Source organism: Quercus suber, unplaced genomic scaffold, assembly GCF_002906115.3.
Source record: "Quercus suber isolate HL8 unplaced genomic scaffold, Cork oak 2.0 scaffold_306, whole genome shotgun sequence".
Lineage (NCBI taxonomy): Eukaryota > Viridiplantae > Streptophyta > Magnoliopsida > Fagales > Fagaceae > Quercus > Quercus suber.
The window spans coordinates 821,854-837,777 of record NW_027069762.1 but is presented as its reverse complement, the minus strand read 5'-3'; the positions used below and the strand labels follow the sequence as shown (position 1 = coordinate 837,777).

The following is a 15,924-nucleotide window of genomic DNA, read 5'->3' as shown; positions in this document are numbered from 1 at the left end:
ACCTCCCCTTTCTTTTCATCTTATCTATTTAGCTCATTGTTCTCTACTATGAATCAGTCTTTTCCTTTCTCTTCATCAATTTTTAAGTTTAACTCTACTCACTTCTGCAGATACGGAAGACTAAAGCATCAATGGCGACGCTAAGATGTAATCTACCAAAAAAAATATTACCTTCTGTGTTGGGGCATAAGTAGGATTTTTTTCTTGTAATTTACTAAGAATGTTTTTCTCTTTTTTCCCTTAATTTTATTTCTATATATGGGTCAGTTTTGAAAATCAACTTCGACTGTGTTACCGCACCGGCGTTGGAAAGGTCATCAAGTTCCGTTCACTGGCATCAACTCATTTAGTCAGCCCAAAGCTCGGTACGGTTTGTTCAGTGAGGATTCCTTTTTTTTTTTTTTTTTTTTTTTTTTTTTTATTCTTGGTTAAATAAATAGTTAAAGTTATATTGTTATAATTATATAAACTAAAAGATGAAACTTAAATACTTAGGGGGTGTTTGGTACATGCACTTAAAAACTGAAAATATGTGTAGAAATACGTGTGAGTAAAAAAATATGTCAAAATATGTGTAATATTGTTTAAAAACTGAAAACATGTGTTTGAGTAGGCGTACCAAATTAATAAGGTCTAAATAGTTTATTCTTTGTCAACCATTACTGACAAGAAAAGAAAGGTAGCATGGGAAAAAAAAATCATTTTTCTAATTTTTATATTTTCTTAATAAAAGTTATTAAAATTCAAATTTTAAACAAAAATGATTTTAATATTTTAATTATATTAATTATGACATCATCGGTTTGACCATCAGTCCAACCCCGGTCGAACCATAAAACCGATAATTAGTCTCTTTTTCGATTCTTTGTCTGTTCCGGTTTTTAAAATCATGGTTGTAGTTTTAGGTTATAACTAATTTTGTATCTAAACTTTATTATTTTCTCATAATTAAATTTCCCCACCCCCTAAAATTATCCCAACTAAATAGATGCTAAGAGATGCATGCACACATGAAAAACGCATTTAATTTTACATGCATGCAACATGACTGGCTCTATTGTCAGTGAATATGTACCATAGCTGCACCAAGTTAGAATTATTGAAGTAATTAGGTACTCACTCGACCTCCCCTTCCTCTACTATTTTTATTTATCTAAAAAAATCAACAAACGTAATCAGGTATACAAGTTGATGCAAAATTTATTGTGACAACAATTTGTTTTATAATCCAATAGTTATAATAATGGGAGAAGGGCACGAGAGAAACAAAAAATGGAGTGAGACTCCAACAAAAAACAAAAACTTAACATATTGGCAATTTCGAAACCAACTACAAGCAATGCCATGCAAACTTAGAACAAATTGCCAGTATCACAATAAAAATAATTAAATATAAATCTTGAAGAAAAAAGGCCTAAGGAAATTCAAGATAGTTACAAGCAGGACTATTGTCCCTATAAAACTTGCAGTGCCTCTCCAAATATCACCAAAATATATTGTTCTCAAGGATCCCATATTACGATTGCAATCGTTGGCATAGTACCGATTAAGCCGTTGAGCGAGTTCTAGGTAACAGGATCCCTTTTGCTCTATTTCAAGGCCAAGTTTGTTAACCATAATGGCAACTGCTTTATTGCTACCTAACTTGTTAACCATAATCCCTTTCTCAACAAGCGACTCCACATCTTCTGTAGTGTTGATAAGAAAATCCAATAGCACCATAAAATTGCATATGTAAGCTTCAAATGGATAGTGGCATTGCTCCAAGGCCATGAGATTTCTGAAAATGCCTTCAGTTTCATCATGTTCCTCCAAGCATGGGATTTCTAAGAAAGTTTGAGTATTCACCAAGCACGGAAAGCGTTTCAAGAACGGTAAGCAACGCAAGAGCCATGAGCAAGTGAAGCAAGGAAATATTTCCGTAAGGTTACTCTTCTTGAATTGTATATCAAGTAACCTTCTCCCATCAGCCTTTTTGAAAATCACTCCTACCTCGTCCAGCTTTTTTGCATTATGAAGAGTTTCAATAGGTTGTCCAATGCTTTTAAACTCCCAAGGATAGTAGAAATATCTCATCAAATCCGTAAAATGTTTTACATTCTTCTTATCAATGTTTGGTTTTTTCTCAAAAGATGAGAAAAAGTAATTACGGGCAAGCTTTTGAAAGGAAATACATTTGTTTTGTTCAGACTTGGAAAATTGTTTATGTAATTCATCGAGAATAAAAATGGAAGCTGATTTTCAAGTAATAACAAGTCTTGTTGTATATGTTTCCTCAGCAATGGCTTACTTAATATGCAATCCTTTTCATCTCCTCTCGCATTGCAGCATCCATCTTCTTCACTTGCATAGCTTTCATCTTCTCCACACGCAGGGTTCCTATTAAAGAGCCTATCACTCGCAGCAGACCTCAAGAAGTGCTCAATGATAAAGATTGAATCCAATACAACCATTTTCACAAAATCTTCGCTACTGGTATCAAAGATCTCTTCATAACAGCGACGGATCTTTAATTCGTTTGTTTCAATGACGCCCTTAATATCCTTGTGGCATGTCCTAGTTCGATAACAGAATTCCCTGAGATATCTTAGTTTCAACATTTCCATGGCATGTAGTTTACATTCCCCATGGTGAAGAGGGCCTATTGAAATTAGCTTTAGAGTGTAGGCATCATTATTTACCTCACGAAGCTTCTTGGGGACCCGGTAGATGCAGCGCTCAGGCCACTGGACTGGCTCCATGACTAGTGGTATGTCAATGGCTGACTCTTTGCAACCCATTTCTTTTTCTAGTGTATCCAGCCAAAGAAATAAATTCTTTTCTAAATGATTCAGTAGATCGGCCGTTTTTTCCAATAATAATCAAGTTTACTATTCCTAGTGTGACAGTGTCAGGCAAATAACAATCATAAGCACCGGGATAGAATCTTTAATTACAAAGGTAATTTCAATTAAAAACATTTATTGATAATTACACGCAGTTACGAATGAGATCAAACCCATAGTCAATTGCCACCATTAAGAATGGAATACCGGGCTACATCCTATATGCAAAATAAATAAATAAATAAATAAAAAGATATCATTTTTCTCATACATTTTTATTTTATTTTTTGTAGTTATCATCGTTACCATCATCATCCTTGGGGCAAGATTGGAAGATAATTCGTAGGCAATTGAATTCGAAAAAAAATTAGTGAAGACAAAATTTAGTGTCTTTAAATAGTGTGAAATTTTAAGTTTTCTATATAATATGTGCTTATAGAAAAGTTATCCAATTGCAACAAATTGACATTTTATTAATATTATATAAAAAATAAAGCCAATTAAGGTTTTGTAGTAGAATGAATTTAATTCATGAGAAATTTACTGACTATTACAGCTGCAATATGATCATATGAACATTATCTTAAGCGGAGAGATGTAAACGTGTAAATAAATAAATTAACTTGACATTTGGAGTTTCCTCAAAAAAAATAAATAAATAAAATAAAAAGCTTGACATTTGGAAGCTACAAGTCCAAGATCAAATTAGAGCAAATCAATTATTCACCTATTAAAACTTTAGTTTCATAATATATCAATAAGAGCATTTAATATAAATCTTTATAAATTGTAGAAATGAAAAAAAAATAGTAAATAGCTGTATAAATGGATATAAAATTAGAGAAAATTGGTATTATTTTTTAAAAAATCTATATAAATAATAGAAATGAGAGAGAGAGGGAGAGAGAGAGTAAATTGACATATAAATGGATATAAAATAATTTTGAATGAAAAATATGGAATTAAAAAAATGGCTATATTTATTGTAGGGACCGAATTTGAGCACTTCTACTGTCGAGAGAGTGGACTCAAGCCCGGTTGGCCCATTACAATGAATTTGTAGAGAGCGGGTTCAAGAACTAGGCCCTAGCAAACGGACAACGCTTAATGTAGAATTCCCCTCCGTTGAATGCCGGCGCACCAAGGTTACCCTTCAAAGTCGTTCCTCGGCACTGATCCGAGAAGCCTGACCGTCCCCTCCATTTATCTATTTCTTCCCCTTATATAGCCCCTTTCATCACAATCTCTTTCTTCCACCTGTTGGTCATCCACGCCCCTCCCTTCTGATCGACCGTCCGTCCCATCAGCCGCTTTACCAGTACTTATGTGAGTCGCAGCAACCAAGGCTGCCCTGTCCAGAAGTCACATCCCCATTAGTGCGGCCAGAGGGTTAGGTGAGCGCATTTAGTGTGAATGTGACAACCTATCATGGGCTTGCTTCCCCACTTAATGTTGGTCTTGGTCCTCCGAGGACAGGGTCATCCTCGGCAGGGCTCCAAGCAACTCAGTCTTTCATGCTTCGTCTTCGGGCGCTCCTTCTTCCTCAGCATGGGCCCTGGGCCGGATGTAAAGTGGGCCGGGGTTACCAAGTTCTCAGGCTCTACATTTATCAAGTAGTTTCATTTATTATTTTTAAATTAACTTGTATATGTCAGTATTCTTACTGATTTTGGCCAATACCACCATATGTGTTAGTGGATGTGTTGAGTCAAGGATATTAAACTACATGGACCAATCCTAATATGTCTTATTTAATAATTATGTCAAATTTTGTCAACTTTAACATGATATGTTTATTAAGTGACTTGACATGACATGATCCATGTAATATGTTTGGTTGATACAACCAAAACCTTTTTTACCCATTTTTAAAAGAAAAAACCAAAATGATTAATACATTTTTAATTAGACCATAAGTATAATAATTGTATACAAATAAATTTTACACAAATTATATGTTAGAACAACGTTGATTAAAACACTAATAACATATAATCTAAATTTTCTTATTGCAACCCAATGATACCACCCAAAAAAATAAATTTTGCTTTCTCATAAAACTCAAACAATTTGATTTTTAATTATTTAAAATCTAATATACCTAATTACATATAATATGATACTTAGATCTAATCCTTCGGATTATTAGAAAATAAAACTTATAGATTAAAGAAATAATTCATGATCATGGGAAAAAAATGAAAGTGTTGATGTTTAGTAATAAATAGTAAAACATGGAAATTGAAATAAGGATCTACTAATTTTATATTCCTATATATATAATAACGCAAATTATCACAGTAAAGAATTATGTTGGCAATATAAGTACTATAGTTTAGTCAAGGCGAATCCCCCTCTTTATTATAGTATATATGGAATTCCCATATTACAAAAAAATACGTAGAGATAGAGTATATTTTTATTCTTTATTCTTTTAATATAGGAGAGTATGAACTTCACAATTTTACAAAGTATTATACTTCGCGTGGTAAACTAATTTTTTGAAAAATAATAATTATGTATATCATTTATACTATTCTAAATATAAATACAATAATCATTATGCATTTTGGACAACACACATATACACTTATATCAGATTAAATATCATTTTTATTTTGTTTAAACTATAAACACAATAAGGCAAATTAAAATCTGAGAGTTGTCAAGATAACTTTATCTTCGAGTCCTTAAATAAGCCAAAGCCCATGAAATTGACCAAAATATTGAGCAAAACTAGGACTTGGGAACAGAATTGATAAACTTTGCTAGGATCCCCAAGATTTCGCCTTTGGGAGTAAACACTGAACAAAATGATTTTAATTTTTATCAAATCGAGGTGATATATGAGTTTCTGTGCTATATTCTTTATCTATGATTTCCTTTTTCTTTATTCTATTGAACAAAAATAAAGTGAAGGATAGAGCGTAGAACCTGTGAATTTTATTGAAAGGAAATGATTGAATACTCAACTCCAAGAAACAGCTTAATCGGCGAGCTAGAGCAAAGTCTACACACCCTCTGACGCATCTCACCTCTCTCTCATAGCCTAGTACTCACTCATGGAGAAAAAAATCTTGTTTTTAATTAGTAATTTATTAAACTTCATAGTAGTAATTCTTAAAATCTTCTTGTGCTCCTATTTATTGTGTGATCCCAGATCTCTCTATTTCAAACAGGAAAAAACAGACACGTAATTACGATGACGTCTTCACACAAAGTTACAATGATCCCACCCACTTACCATTAATTTATTAGTAATTTCATGATTAGCATGATTTAAAGTTACAATTATCTCACTACTTCACTACCATTTTTTTTTTTTAATTTATGAAGACAAGAATAAGCGGGCCACACGCCAAAATCTTGAGTTGGTGGGGGGATTGACTTGTTGCTTTTAGACCTCTTATGTAATAAGAAGATGCATAATGCACACGTGAAACATGCATTCAGTTGTTGCACATGCCTGTCATATGATGGTTCTTTTGTGAATGAATATGCACCATAGTGCATAGCATAGGTGCGCCAAGTTAATATTATTGAAGTAATTAGGTACTCAACCCCACCTCCCCTCTTCCACTACATGCATCTATTTAAATAATAAATAAATAAGAAGAAGAAGGTAATTGTACTCAAGTTAATGCAAAATTTATTGCGAGGAAAATTTATAACTTTATTTTTTTTTTTAATAATTAATAGTAATAACATGAGAGAGGGATTTGAACTTGATTTTTTAATAAAAGAGAACAAATTATACTACTAAGTGACATGTTATTTTTCTTCTCCAAAAAATAAAAATAGTTATATGTCACTTAGTTATAAGTCTCTCTTTGGTCACAATAGTTGACATCTTTGTTTATGTGGTTATTAAAATTAATAGCTTGGTCAAAGATAGGGCTTCCAAACTCGACGATACTTTCCATACCAAGAAATTTATAAGCTCATCTACTTAATGTGACAATGGCCTATTTCAAATTTACAACTTCCAAGTCGAGGATGGGTGTTGCAAGAAAACCCAAATCCAACATATTTACCAATCTCCACCCTTAGACGTCACCATTCTCCATCATATGATAATTTCTCTATTGTCTTTCCATAATCTAGCTAAATCTTAACCAAATCTGACAATATCTCAATGTATTCTAAGAAATCTTATAGACTTGGCCAAATTGGTACTCTACCCTTTGTTTTACAACTTCGACCACACACCCACTAAGACCAAGCTATTAGAACCACTACTCCTTCCAATTTGACGATTTTTCATTCTTTCCCCTCAAAGTGATTGGGTTAGCACAAACCTGACTCAATTGACCCATAGGCACCCCTTTTAAAGACATATGGTTATAGCACTACCCATTTCAATTGTTGTGCTTTCTTAAATTACATACCTATATAAGGGTTCAAGTTTAATTTGCTCAATAGTGTCTACAAAAGTAGAGACCTTCTCAAGGCATTCTAGGGCATGCTCAAACTTTGTTGAAGGATCAAAAGGTGATAAAATGTTGATTAGAGACCTCCTTACCCTTAGCCAAAGGGACAAACAGCTAGAAGGCAAAGACTCAAGGTATATTAAAAAAAAAAATGACTCTCTTAGTACATTAAAAAAAAAAAAAAATTGTTATTAACAATACATTTACAATTGCATCTATAAAAATAATTTTTTTTTTTAAATTTAATAAAATCCTATTTAAGATTGACTATTTATAAAAATAAATAAAGTTAATGCAATAAATCAATTGAAATGGAAATATTAGCATAATTTAAATATGAAAACTATATTAGTAATTTTTTATTACAAAAAGTAAGAAAACTATATTTATAAATATAAATATATATATCAAAAAATTTAAATATATTATTTTATTTATATTTAAATAAATAATAAATAAATAAATAAAAGCCCCTTGAACACATTGTGGCGACCCTGCTTTAGCCCGAGTTTGGTAAGAGTTATCTACCCAAGCTTAATACAGATCATCTAGCAAGATTGGTCATTTAGCGGCTCTTTTAGTTCGCTCTACATGGAGTCAAATATTAGGTCTAAAGACTTCTAATAACTAATAAGAGGAGAAATTTTGGGCATGAAATTCCAAACCTACAGGTGGCCCGTTGTGTCTATTAATTTCTTGGGCTTTGTTTATGCCCAAACTTTACATGAAGTGGCATCTTTTTAATGTGCTGGAGCATGGAAGTTTGCCAATAATGTTGTACAATATGGCACTGAAGTGAAATGGGGGATGAAACTCTTCATTAAGGAACAGAGCTAGGGTGTGTGTCATGGTATTGTTGGAGGATATAACTCTTTTATAGATTGTGTTAGATTCTAAAAGTTTAGAATAATTGGCAAACTATGAGTAAAAACTTGTCTAGATATAAATTCCTAAGTTTATAGGTTTGATTATGAAAGTTCGGATTTGTACAAAAACACAAGAGCTTGTTCAGACCCCTAATTAAAAATTACAGCTAAATTGCTTTTACTCTAACTTAAACAAAGTGCGGAACAAGAGTAAATAAGAGCAATGAACCGATAACACTACCCTAAACCATATTCATCCATCATCAATAATAAAATGAAAGCTTAAAGAGTAGGGAAGAGAGATACAAAAACAAGATAACACCAAGACGTATTATCGAAGAGGAAACTGAAGAGCTTGGCGAAAAACCTCTCCGTGACCCTCCAAGTCAAAATCAATCCAATAGAGAATGAAGTTAGAGTACACTAATAACAACAGACCCTCCAAGCCTAATCTACCCCATGTATTTGAGCCCTCCAAGGTCATGCTACTAATGGACTTCTCGAAGTCTTGTTTTCTTTAGCTTTCTAGATCCTGTAATTCAGCACGATTGCATCCACCAACAAATGGCTCTTTCCAATGCTTCCCAACAACATCAAAATCTCACTTGACACTTAAAATGGGTGTGGTAAGTGTTTGGGCTAACAACCTCTTAAGGATCTAGAGATGGAGAGGTAGGAGTTGAGGAAACTATAAGGAAATGTGTAAATGATTGTGGGTATAACAATTTCTAACTCTCAAGTGTATTTGCTAGAATTTTCTCTCTAAAAAGCAATCCTTACAGTTGATGGGTAATGAGAGTATTTATAATGTGGGTAAAGAATTTAGTAAAGCAACTTAACTTTTTGCTAAACAAAAAGTTTCGCAAGTACTTCACGAGATGGCCCTTCTTACGAAACACTCGCGAACTTAACAGTCTGGCATGACTCTTTAGCTTCTAGTCATGTACTTCACACATGGCCTTTTCGCGGGTTGCTTCTCGCGAGCTACTCGTGAGCTAGTCGTGACTTCTACTGATTCACCTCTTAAACCTTGATTTTTCATCGATCTCTCAAACTTATCACTTACAAATAAACCCATATACATATAAGGAAAATGATTGAAGAGATTAAAATCAAATTTGGTACGGAATTAAAGCCAATACAAGTTAGTTGGAAGTCACAACTTTACAGATTAGACAATGCTCAAAGTGCTACAAGTCAGAATATAAGAAAAAATAAGTTGCAGGTTCAAAAATTCGAAACATGTCAGGTTCGACCGATTGAAAACAAAGCTCAACCGATCGAGAGACGGGTTCTACAAAATTTTAATTTCAGCCCAACAACCCATTGGCATAGTAGTTGATTAGGGATTCAGATCTATTTCACATAGTATTTAAAAAAAAAACCCTAAGACACATTTTAAGAAGATTTTGGAGGTGCTCTTATGAGATCTAAAAGATACTGTGATTTCTTCTTTCATAGTCACTACCAAAATTCTATCTATTCATCTTTAGAACCGGTAGATCTGAAGTTGCTGCAACAAGATCATACATAGCTGATAATTTAAACATTCAAGGGTGGTCTTGGAGTCTCAAACTAAAGAGTTTGTGTTGCTAAACCTTTGAGTGGGTTCTCAAAGTTACAAACGTGAGAGTTTGCGTTCAGCAAATCCAAGATATAAGAGTCCATGAAGTCAGAGTTACACGTGGTCGTGTTATTAAGCTCTACAAAAAGTACCTTTAGATTTAGGGTTTAAATTTACTATAATCTTCCATTCTATTGTAATGGATTTGTTTATCTTGAAGATAGCTAAGTTAAATACTCTTCAGGTTTTTACATTGAAACAATTGATTTCATTGGATTTCCTAGGCAATCATGTTGTTGTCCTATCTATTTTTCCACTCTGCATGATATGATCTATTACAATTTAACCTAAATCTAATAATTAACCTAAGTAAACACTTGGCTAATATATTAAATTAAACAATCTGTTTTAAGGGGTCTAAACAAACAAACAAATTGACACTTTATTAGCCCAATTGCAGACTATGGATGGGTGCTGAAACAAAGTTTGAAACATCCAAAAATGTGTAGTCCAAAGTAAAACTTGTTTGGAAGGAAAGCATATCACAAGCTAAACTTAATGATAAAATTTAAAAACAACTACAAGCAAAGCCAGTTTTCCAACTAATTTGCGAAAGACAAAAGGCCTAAGGAAACTTATTTGTGAAAGACAAAAGGCCTAAGGAAATTCCCAATAGTTACAAACAAGACTACAATTCCAACAAAAGTTGCGGTGCCTCTCCAAACATCACGGAAATATACAGTCCTCAAGGATGCAATATTTTTATTCCACCAGTTGCCATAGTGCTCATTAAGATCTTTAGCAACTTCATGGTAGCAGGAATTTTTTTCCACAATTTCTTGGCCAAGTTTGTTAACCATTTGGGCAACTGCTTTATAGCTGCCTAACGAGTGAGCAATAATCTTTTTTTCAACAAGCAACTCTGCATCTTCTCTAGTGTTTATAAGAAAATCCAATAGCACAATATAATTGCAAATGTAAGCTTCAAATGGATAATGACACTGCTCGAGGGCCATGAGGTTCCGGAAAACGCCTGCTTTGCTAGGAGAGTTGGACGAAAAATCTTAGGCCCAGAAAACCCATGCCACCACCTCTCCATTTCGTGCACACAACATACTCCATTTCTCGCTAAGTATCTTCCTTTTACCCGTGCTTCCACAATAAACAAATAAAGTTTTAGTTTCAAAATTCATATGTATTCTTTGACTTCATTATGCTTTATTTAAAGTCATATTCTTACTACTCCCTTAATTGGCATGTTCCTTTTTATTTACTTATACAATTATACTAATGAGATTTTTGGGTTCCCTTTATATTTTTTGTTCTCTCATTTTAGATAAATTCATTCTTTTTCCTAGTGCATTAATGGTTCTTTTTTAACCTGCATCTAACCCCACAAAAAGTTATTGATAATGGTCTTCACCTCATCACAAAGAGTTAGAGGTGATCAAAATAGGAAAGGATTTTTATATTCATATAGGACCGCTTTCAAAAGCGAGACCACATATAACAATATGTGGTAATACCAGAATATCTTTTACCAACATGTTCTACAAAGTGCCTTAAGATACATTCCTGCACAATGTTGATGATGAAAATGAGCTTTCAAAATGTTTTCAAAATAAATAATAGAAACAAAGAGAACTAGAAAGATATATAGACAAAATAAACACAAAAGAAAATACTTGAGATTTATGTGAAAGTGAGGATGCATTTGTCCAATGCATGAGATACCTTTAGATCAAAATGAAAGCCATGGCAAATGGTACCTTGTGATAAGTTTTAGGTTTAGTGCTAATAATTTTTGTTTTCCTATCACTAGGAAAAAGGAACCTGTCATTCGGAAAAGATGGAAATGTCAACCATTTCTTCTGAGTCTTCTTATGAAAAAGAACTTGAATGCAAAGAAATCATCATTCAGAATCCCCAGTGGCGCCCCGAGTGTTGCATCTACATGGTCCCCAAGAGACTTCGTGAGGTAAAGAAGGAAGCCTACACTCCAAGGCTGATTTCAGTAGGGCCTCTTCATCGCAACATAGACGCATCAAACGAAATGGAAATGCTTAAACAAAAATATTTCCAGGAATTCTTTCATCGGACATGGAAAGACCGAATGGAATTTGAAAACATTGTCAAGAAAAATGAAGAAAATATCCGCCATTGTTATGCAGCAGAGATCTCTCTACTCGGAAAGGAAGATTTCGTGAAAATGATTCTATTGGATTCTATCTTTATCATTGAGCTCTTCTTGAGGACTGCTACAAGGCAAGAATATGAAAGGATGATTATATATTAAGCAAACCATGGCTAGACGAAGGCATAAAGCATGACTTGATATTACTTGAGAATCAGCTTCCATTTTTCATTCTTGACGAGTTACATCATCACATTGGAAGGTCTACAAGCATTCATAAGTCCTTTATTAACCTTGCCTGTAATTACTTTTTTCCGGGCGACCAGAAAAAACCATTGAGAAGGAAGTAAAACATTTTACTGATTTGCAGAGATATTTCTACTTACCCGGAACCTGGAAACTGGAAGCGTTATTGAACATCTACATAGTGCAACAAAGTTGGACACAGCGGGATTGAAATTCCAGGTATGTAAGGAAAATCAAGCAGATAAAGTTTTACTTGACATTCAAGTCGAGAAGCCAAATCTCTCAGAAATTTTTCCAAGATTCAATTGCTCATGGCTCTTGCATTGCTTGCCATGCTTAAAATGCTTTTGGTGCTTGGACTGTCTGCAAACTAGATTGGTTGTTCCACGCTTTGTGATAAATCACGGAACAGAAGACCTTTTCCGGAACCTCATGGCCCTCGAGCNTGGCTTTTGCAGCTCTCCCTTTGCAGAGCGTTTGCTACTCTTTTATGCTTGCTTTTTGGGTGGAAATCCATGGGTTAAGCCGATAAGGTAGAGTGTTGCCTTTGGCCACATTTAGTCATTATTTAAGAAAAAGCTAAGAGTGTTGTCTTGCATTTGGTGAACCTAATGGCTGCTGTTGGCAGATGACAGCAGATGGTTATTAAGTGTGTTAATGGATAAAGAAAAAACTTTGGATAATAAGATGACACTTGGCTCTTGTACCAGTCACCGCATGCCTTTACATGGTTTTGTTTTATTTTATTATTATTACTATTTTTTTGGTAAGAATGGTTTTTTGCTACAGAGGAAACTATTATTTGCTTCTCCTCTCTCACAGCTCCTATTGGGTAATGTCTTTAAGCCGAAACCTGTTCAATTTGTCGGGTCATGAAAATAATTACTGCATAGTGATGGGTTAGTTTCGGGTGGTACTTGTTTCTTTGAATTCTTTCCATCTTTTGTCTATTCTTGGGTAACTAGGCCTTTATTTAATTGAAATGGTTCCTCTAGACTCTACTAAATTTTCTGGATCACGAAATAAGCAATCAATGGTGATGGCCCTTCAAATGGCCTTGACTTGGCCTTTGGGTCAATCTTGAGCAATTGGGTCTTTAGGCAATTCAGTTTGGTCTTTACTCTTTACCATACTTTTCTCCATGACAACTTGATACGAACCTTTTACCGTGAAAATCCCATGTGTAGTCTTTAGCCCAAATCAACTTGTCATTCGACAATCTTGAGCTTTACAGAATATTCAGTTTTGACTATGATATCCCGGGCTTCTACGATGCTTTTCCACGTGTGGTAAGGAGTTCATGACGATAGGTTGTGGGTGTTTCCGTGTTGGTATCCTGTAATCCCCCAATATTTTCATTGATCTTTTGTTCTCAGGTCTCTATCTGAATCCTTTGACTATGATATCTCGGGCTTCTAGGATGCTTTTCCACACATAAGATGCATTTGGTTTCAGTTGCGCCCCCATGCATGAAGAAGCAATACGATGCAAAGTACTTAGCATTAAAATTCGGTTTAGTAAGGTATTGGTGTTGTTTAGGATTCAACGCCCCTGCTTTGCTAGGAGAGTTGGACGAAAAATCTTAGGCCCAGAAAACCCATGCCACCACCTCTCCATTTCGTGCACACAACATACTCCATTTCTCGCTAAGTATCTTCCTTTTACCCGTGCTTCCACAATAAACAAATAAAGTTTTAGTTTCAAAATTCATATGTATTCTTTGACTTCATTATGCTTTATTTAAAGTCATATTCTTACTACTCCCTTAATTGGCATGTTCCTTTTTATTTACTTATACAATTATACTAATGAGATTTTTGGGTTCCCTTTATATTTTTTGTTCTCTCATTTTAGATAAATTCATTCTTTTTCCTAGTGCATTAATGGTTCTTTTTTAACCTGCATCTAACCCCACAAAAAGTTATTGATAATGGTCTTCACCTCATCACAAAGAGTTAGAGGTGATCAAAATAGGAAAGGATTTTTATATTCATATAGGACCGCTTTCAAAAGCGAGACCACATATAACAATATGTGGTAATACCAGAATATCTTTTACCAACATGTTCTACAAAGTGCCTTAAGATACATTCCTGCACAATGTTGATGATGAAAATGAGCTTTCAAAATGTTTTCAAAATAAATAATAGAAACAAAGAGAACTAGAAAGATATATAGACAAAATAAACACAAAAGAAAATACTTGAGATTTATGTGAAAGTGAGGATGCATTTGTCCAATGCATGAGATACCTTTAGATCAAAATGAAAGCCATGGCAAATGGTACCTTGTGATAAGTTTTAGGTTTAGTGCTAATAATTTTTGTTTTCCTATCACTAGGAAAAAGGAACCTGTCATTCGGAAAAGATGGAAATGTCAACCATTTCTTCTGAGTCTTCTTATGAAAAAGAACTTGAATGCAAAGAAATCATCATTCAGAATCCCCAGTGGCGCCCCGAGTGTTGCATCTACATGGTCCCCAAGAGACTTCGTGAGGTAAAGAAGGAAGCCTACACTCCAAGGCTGATTTCAGTAGGGCCTCTTCATCGCAACATAGACAATGTTCCTACCACTCCGAAGGAACTTTCACACCCATTTTGGTTAGAAAGGTCCAATACTCATGCCCAAAAATTTAGCAACTCCAATATCGACTATATTTCATTTAGCAGCACAATCTATGTGCCATTCCTTTGGCTTCATCATCATTCCAAACCAAAATAATATGAAAATCATCTTTGGCTTGTACGAACTTGGCTACATAATTTGAAGATGAAACAAATAATTGTCAGCCACAAGTCCATTATTAGTTGCTAGATGCCGCACAAGAGTTTTGAGGCATGGAATGGAAATATTAATTTTTATAAAACCAAAACTTTAGATCTTTATTTCTTGGCTTTTTTTTCTTTCCTTTTTTTTTCAACAGTGAAAATGATGAGGTGAGTTACGGTTGTCTGCATGAGCATCCAGTTTTTACAAAATATCTCATTTTATTATTTAAAAAATTATTTTATCTATTATACTATATAATTTTACCATTCTTTTAACATTTTAATTTTTATATTCTTATACAACATATTAAAATAATATATTTATTTAATAAAAGATATAATTCAAAACAATAAAAAATAATATTTTAATTCTCTGACGAGTAAGGAGAAAGAAAAAGAGCAGATACTTTTAAGGTAAATAAATAAAAAATATTATTTTAATTTTGCAAGTGAACAATAATATCATCATAAATTTAAGATGGTGCTTACCACAATAGCAAGACCTGGAAATGGGCTATTATTGTGCGTTGACACTAAAATATAGCATATGCAAGGCGAATCAAAATCGTCTATCCCATTCCATGCTACACAAATCAAAATATGCCACTTGTTCTCTAATTCTTTAAATTTTTGTTATTTTATTTGACTTACCTAAAATAAATTTTAAAAAGAAAAAGAAAAAAAATCCAACGCATTTGCAACCCCACCCCTAACCACCAATCTCAGCCTAACGCCACTGACATGAGTTCATCGAAGTCATCAACTCCAGTCACAACCACCAAGTTGAGGTAGATCTGAAGTCGATTTGAACGCCCATGACCACCATCGTCATCCGGCGACACCACTAGCAAGGAACCACCACCACCATAGTTTCTTATTCTGCTCTCCCGCTACTCAACTCCTCCAGAAATTAAAAAGGTTTCCAGATAATATATTTCTTAAGAAAGATTAAAAAATAGTTGGAAATTTCAACTATTCAAATCAAAATTAAGAAGAATAAGGGGTCTAGGACTACCACCACCATGTTCTATTTAACGAATCAAAACCATTTTTAAAGTTGTGTTCAGGTTGTGCTCCTCAGGGACGTTAAT

The 15,924-nt window shown here is 33.9% G+C and overlaps 1 protein-coding gene and 1 long non-coding RNA gene across 2 annotated transcripts; both read right to left on the bottom strand.

Moving 5' to 3' along the window:
* Positions 1–1,303: 1,303 nt before the first annotated feature.
* LOC111994722 (UPF0481 protein At3g47200-like) lies at positions 1,304–2,780 on the bottom strand. Its single transcript, XM_065782547.1, has 3 exons — positions 2,151–2,780; positions 1,438–2,049; positions 1,304–1,330 (listed from the first exon to the last, which is right to left on the bottom strand). Exons 1-3 carry the CDS (start codon positions 2,778–2,780, stop codon positions 1,304–1,306), a joined length of 1,269 nt encoding a protein of 422 aa, XP_065638619.1.
* A 960-nt stretch (positions 2,781–3,740) lies between these two features.
* Positions 3,741–5,831, bottom strand: LOC136071373 (uncharacterized). Its single transcript, XR_010632650.1, has 2 exons — positions 5,760–5,831; positions 3,741–4,425 (listed from the first exon to the last, which is right to left on the bottom strand). It is a non-coding gene; the product is annotated as an uncharacterized LOC136071373 (long non-coding RNA).
* Between the last annotated feature and the right edge of the window lie 10,093 nt (positions 5,832–15,924).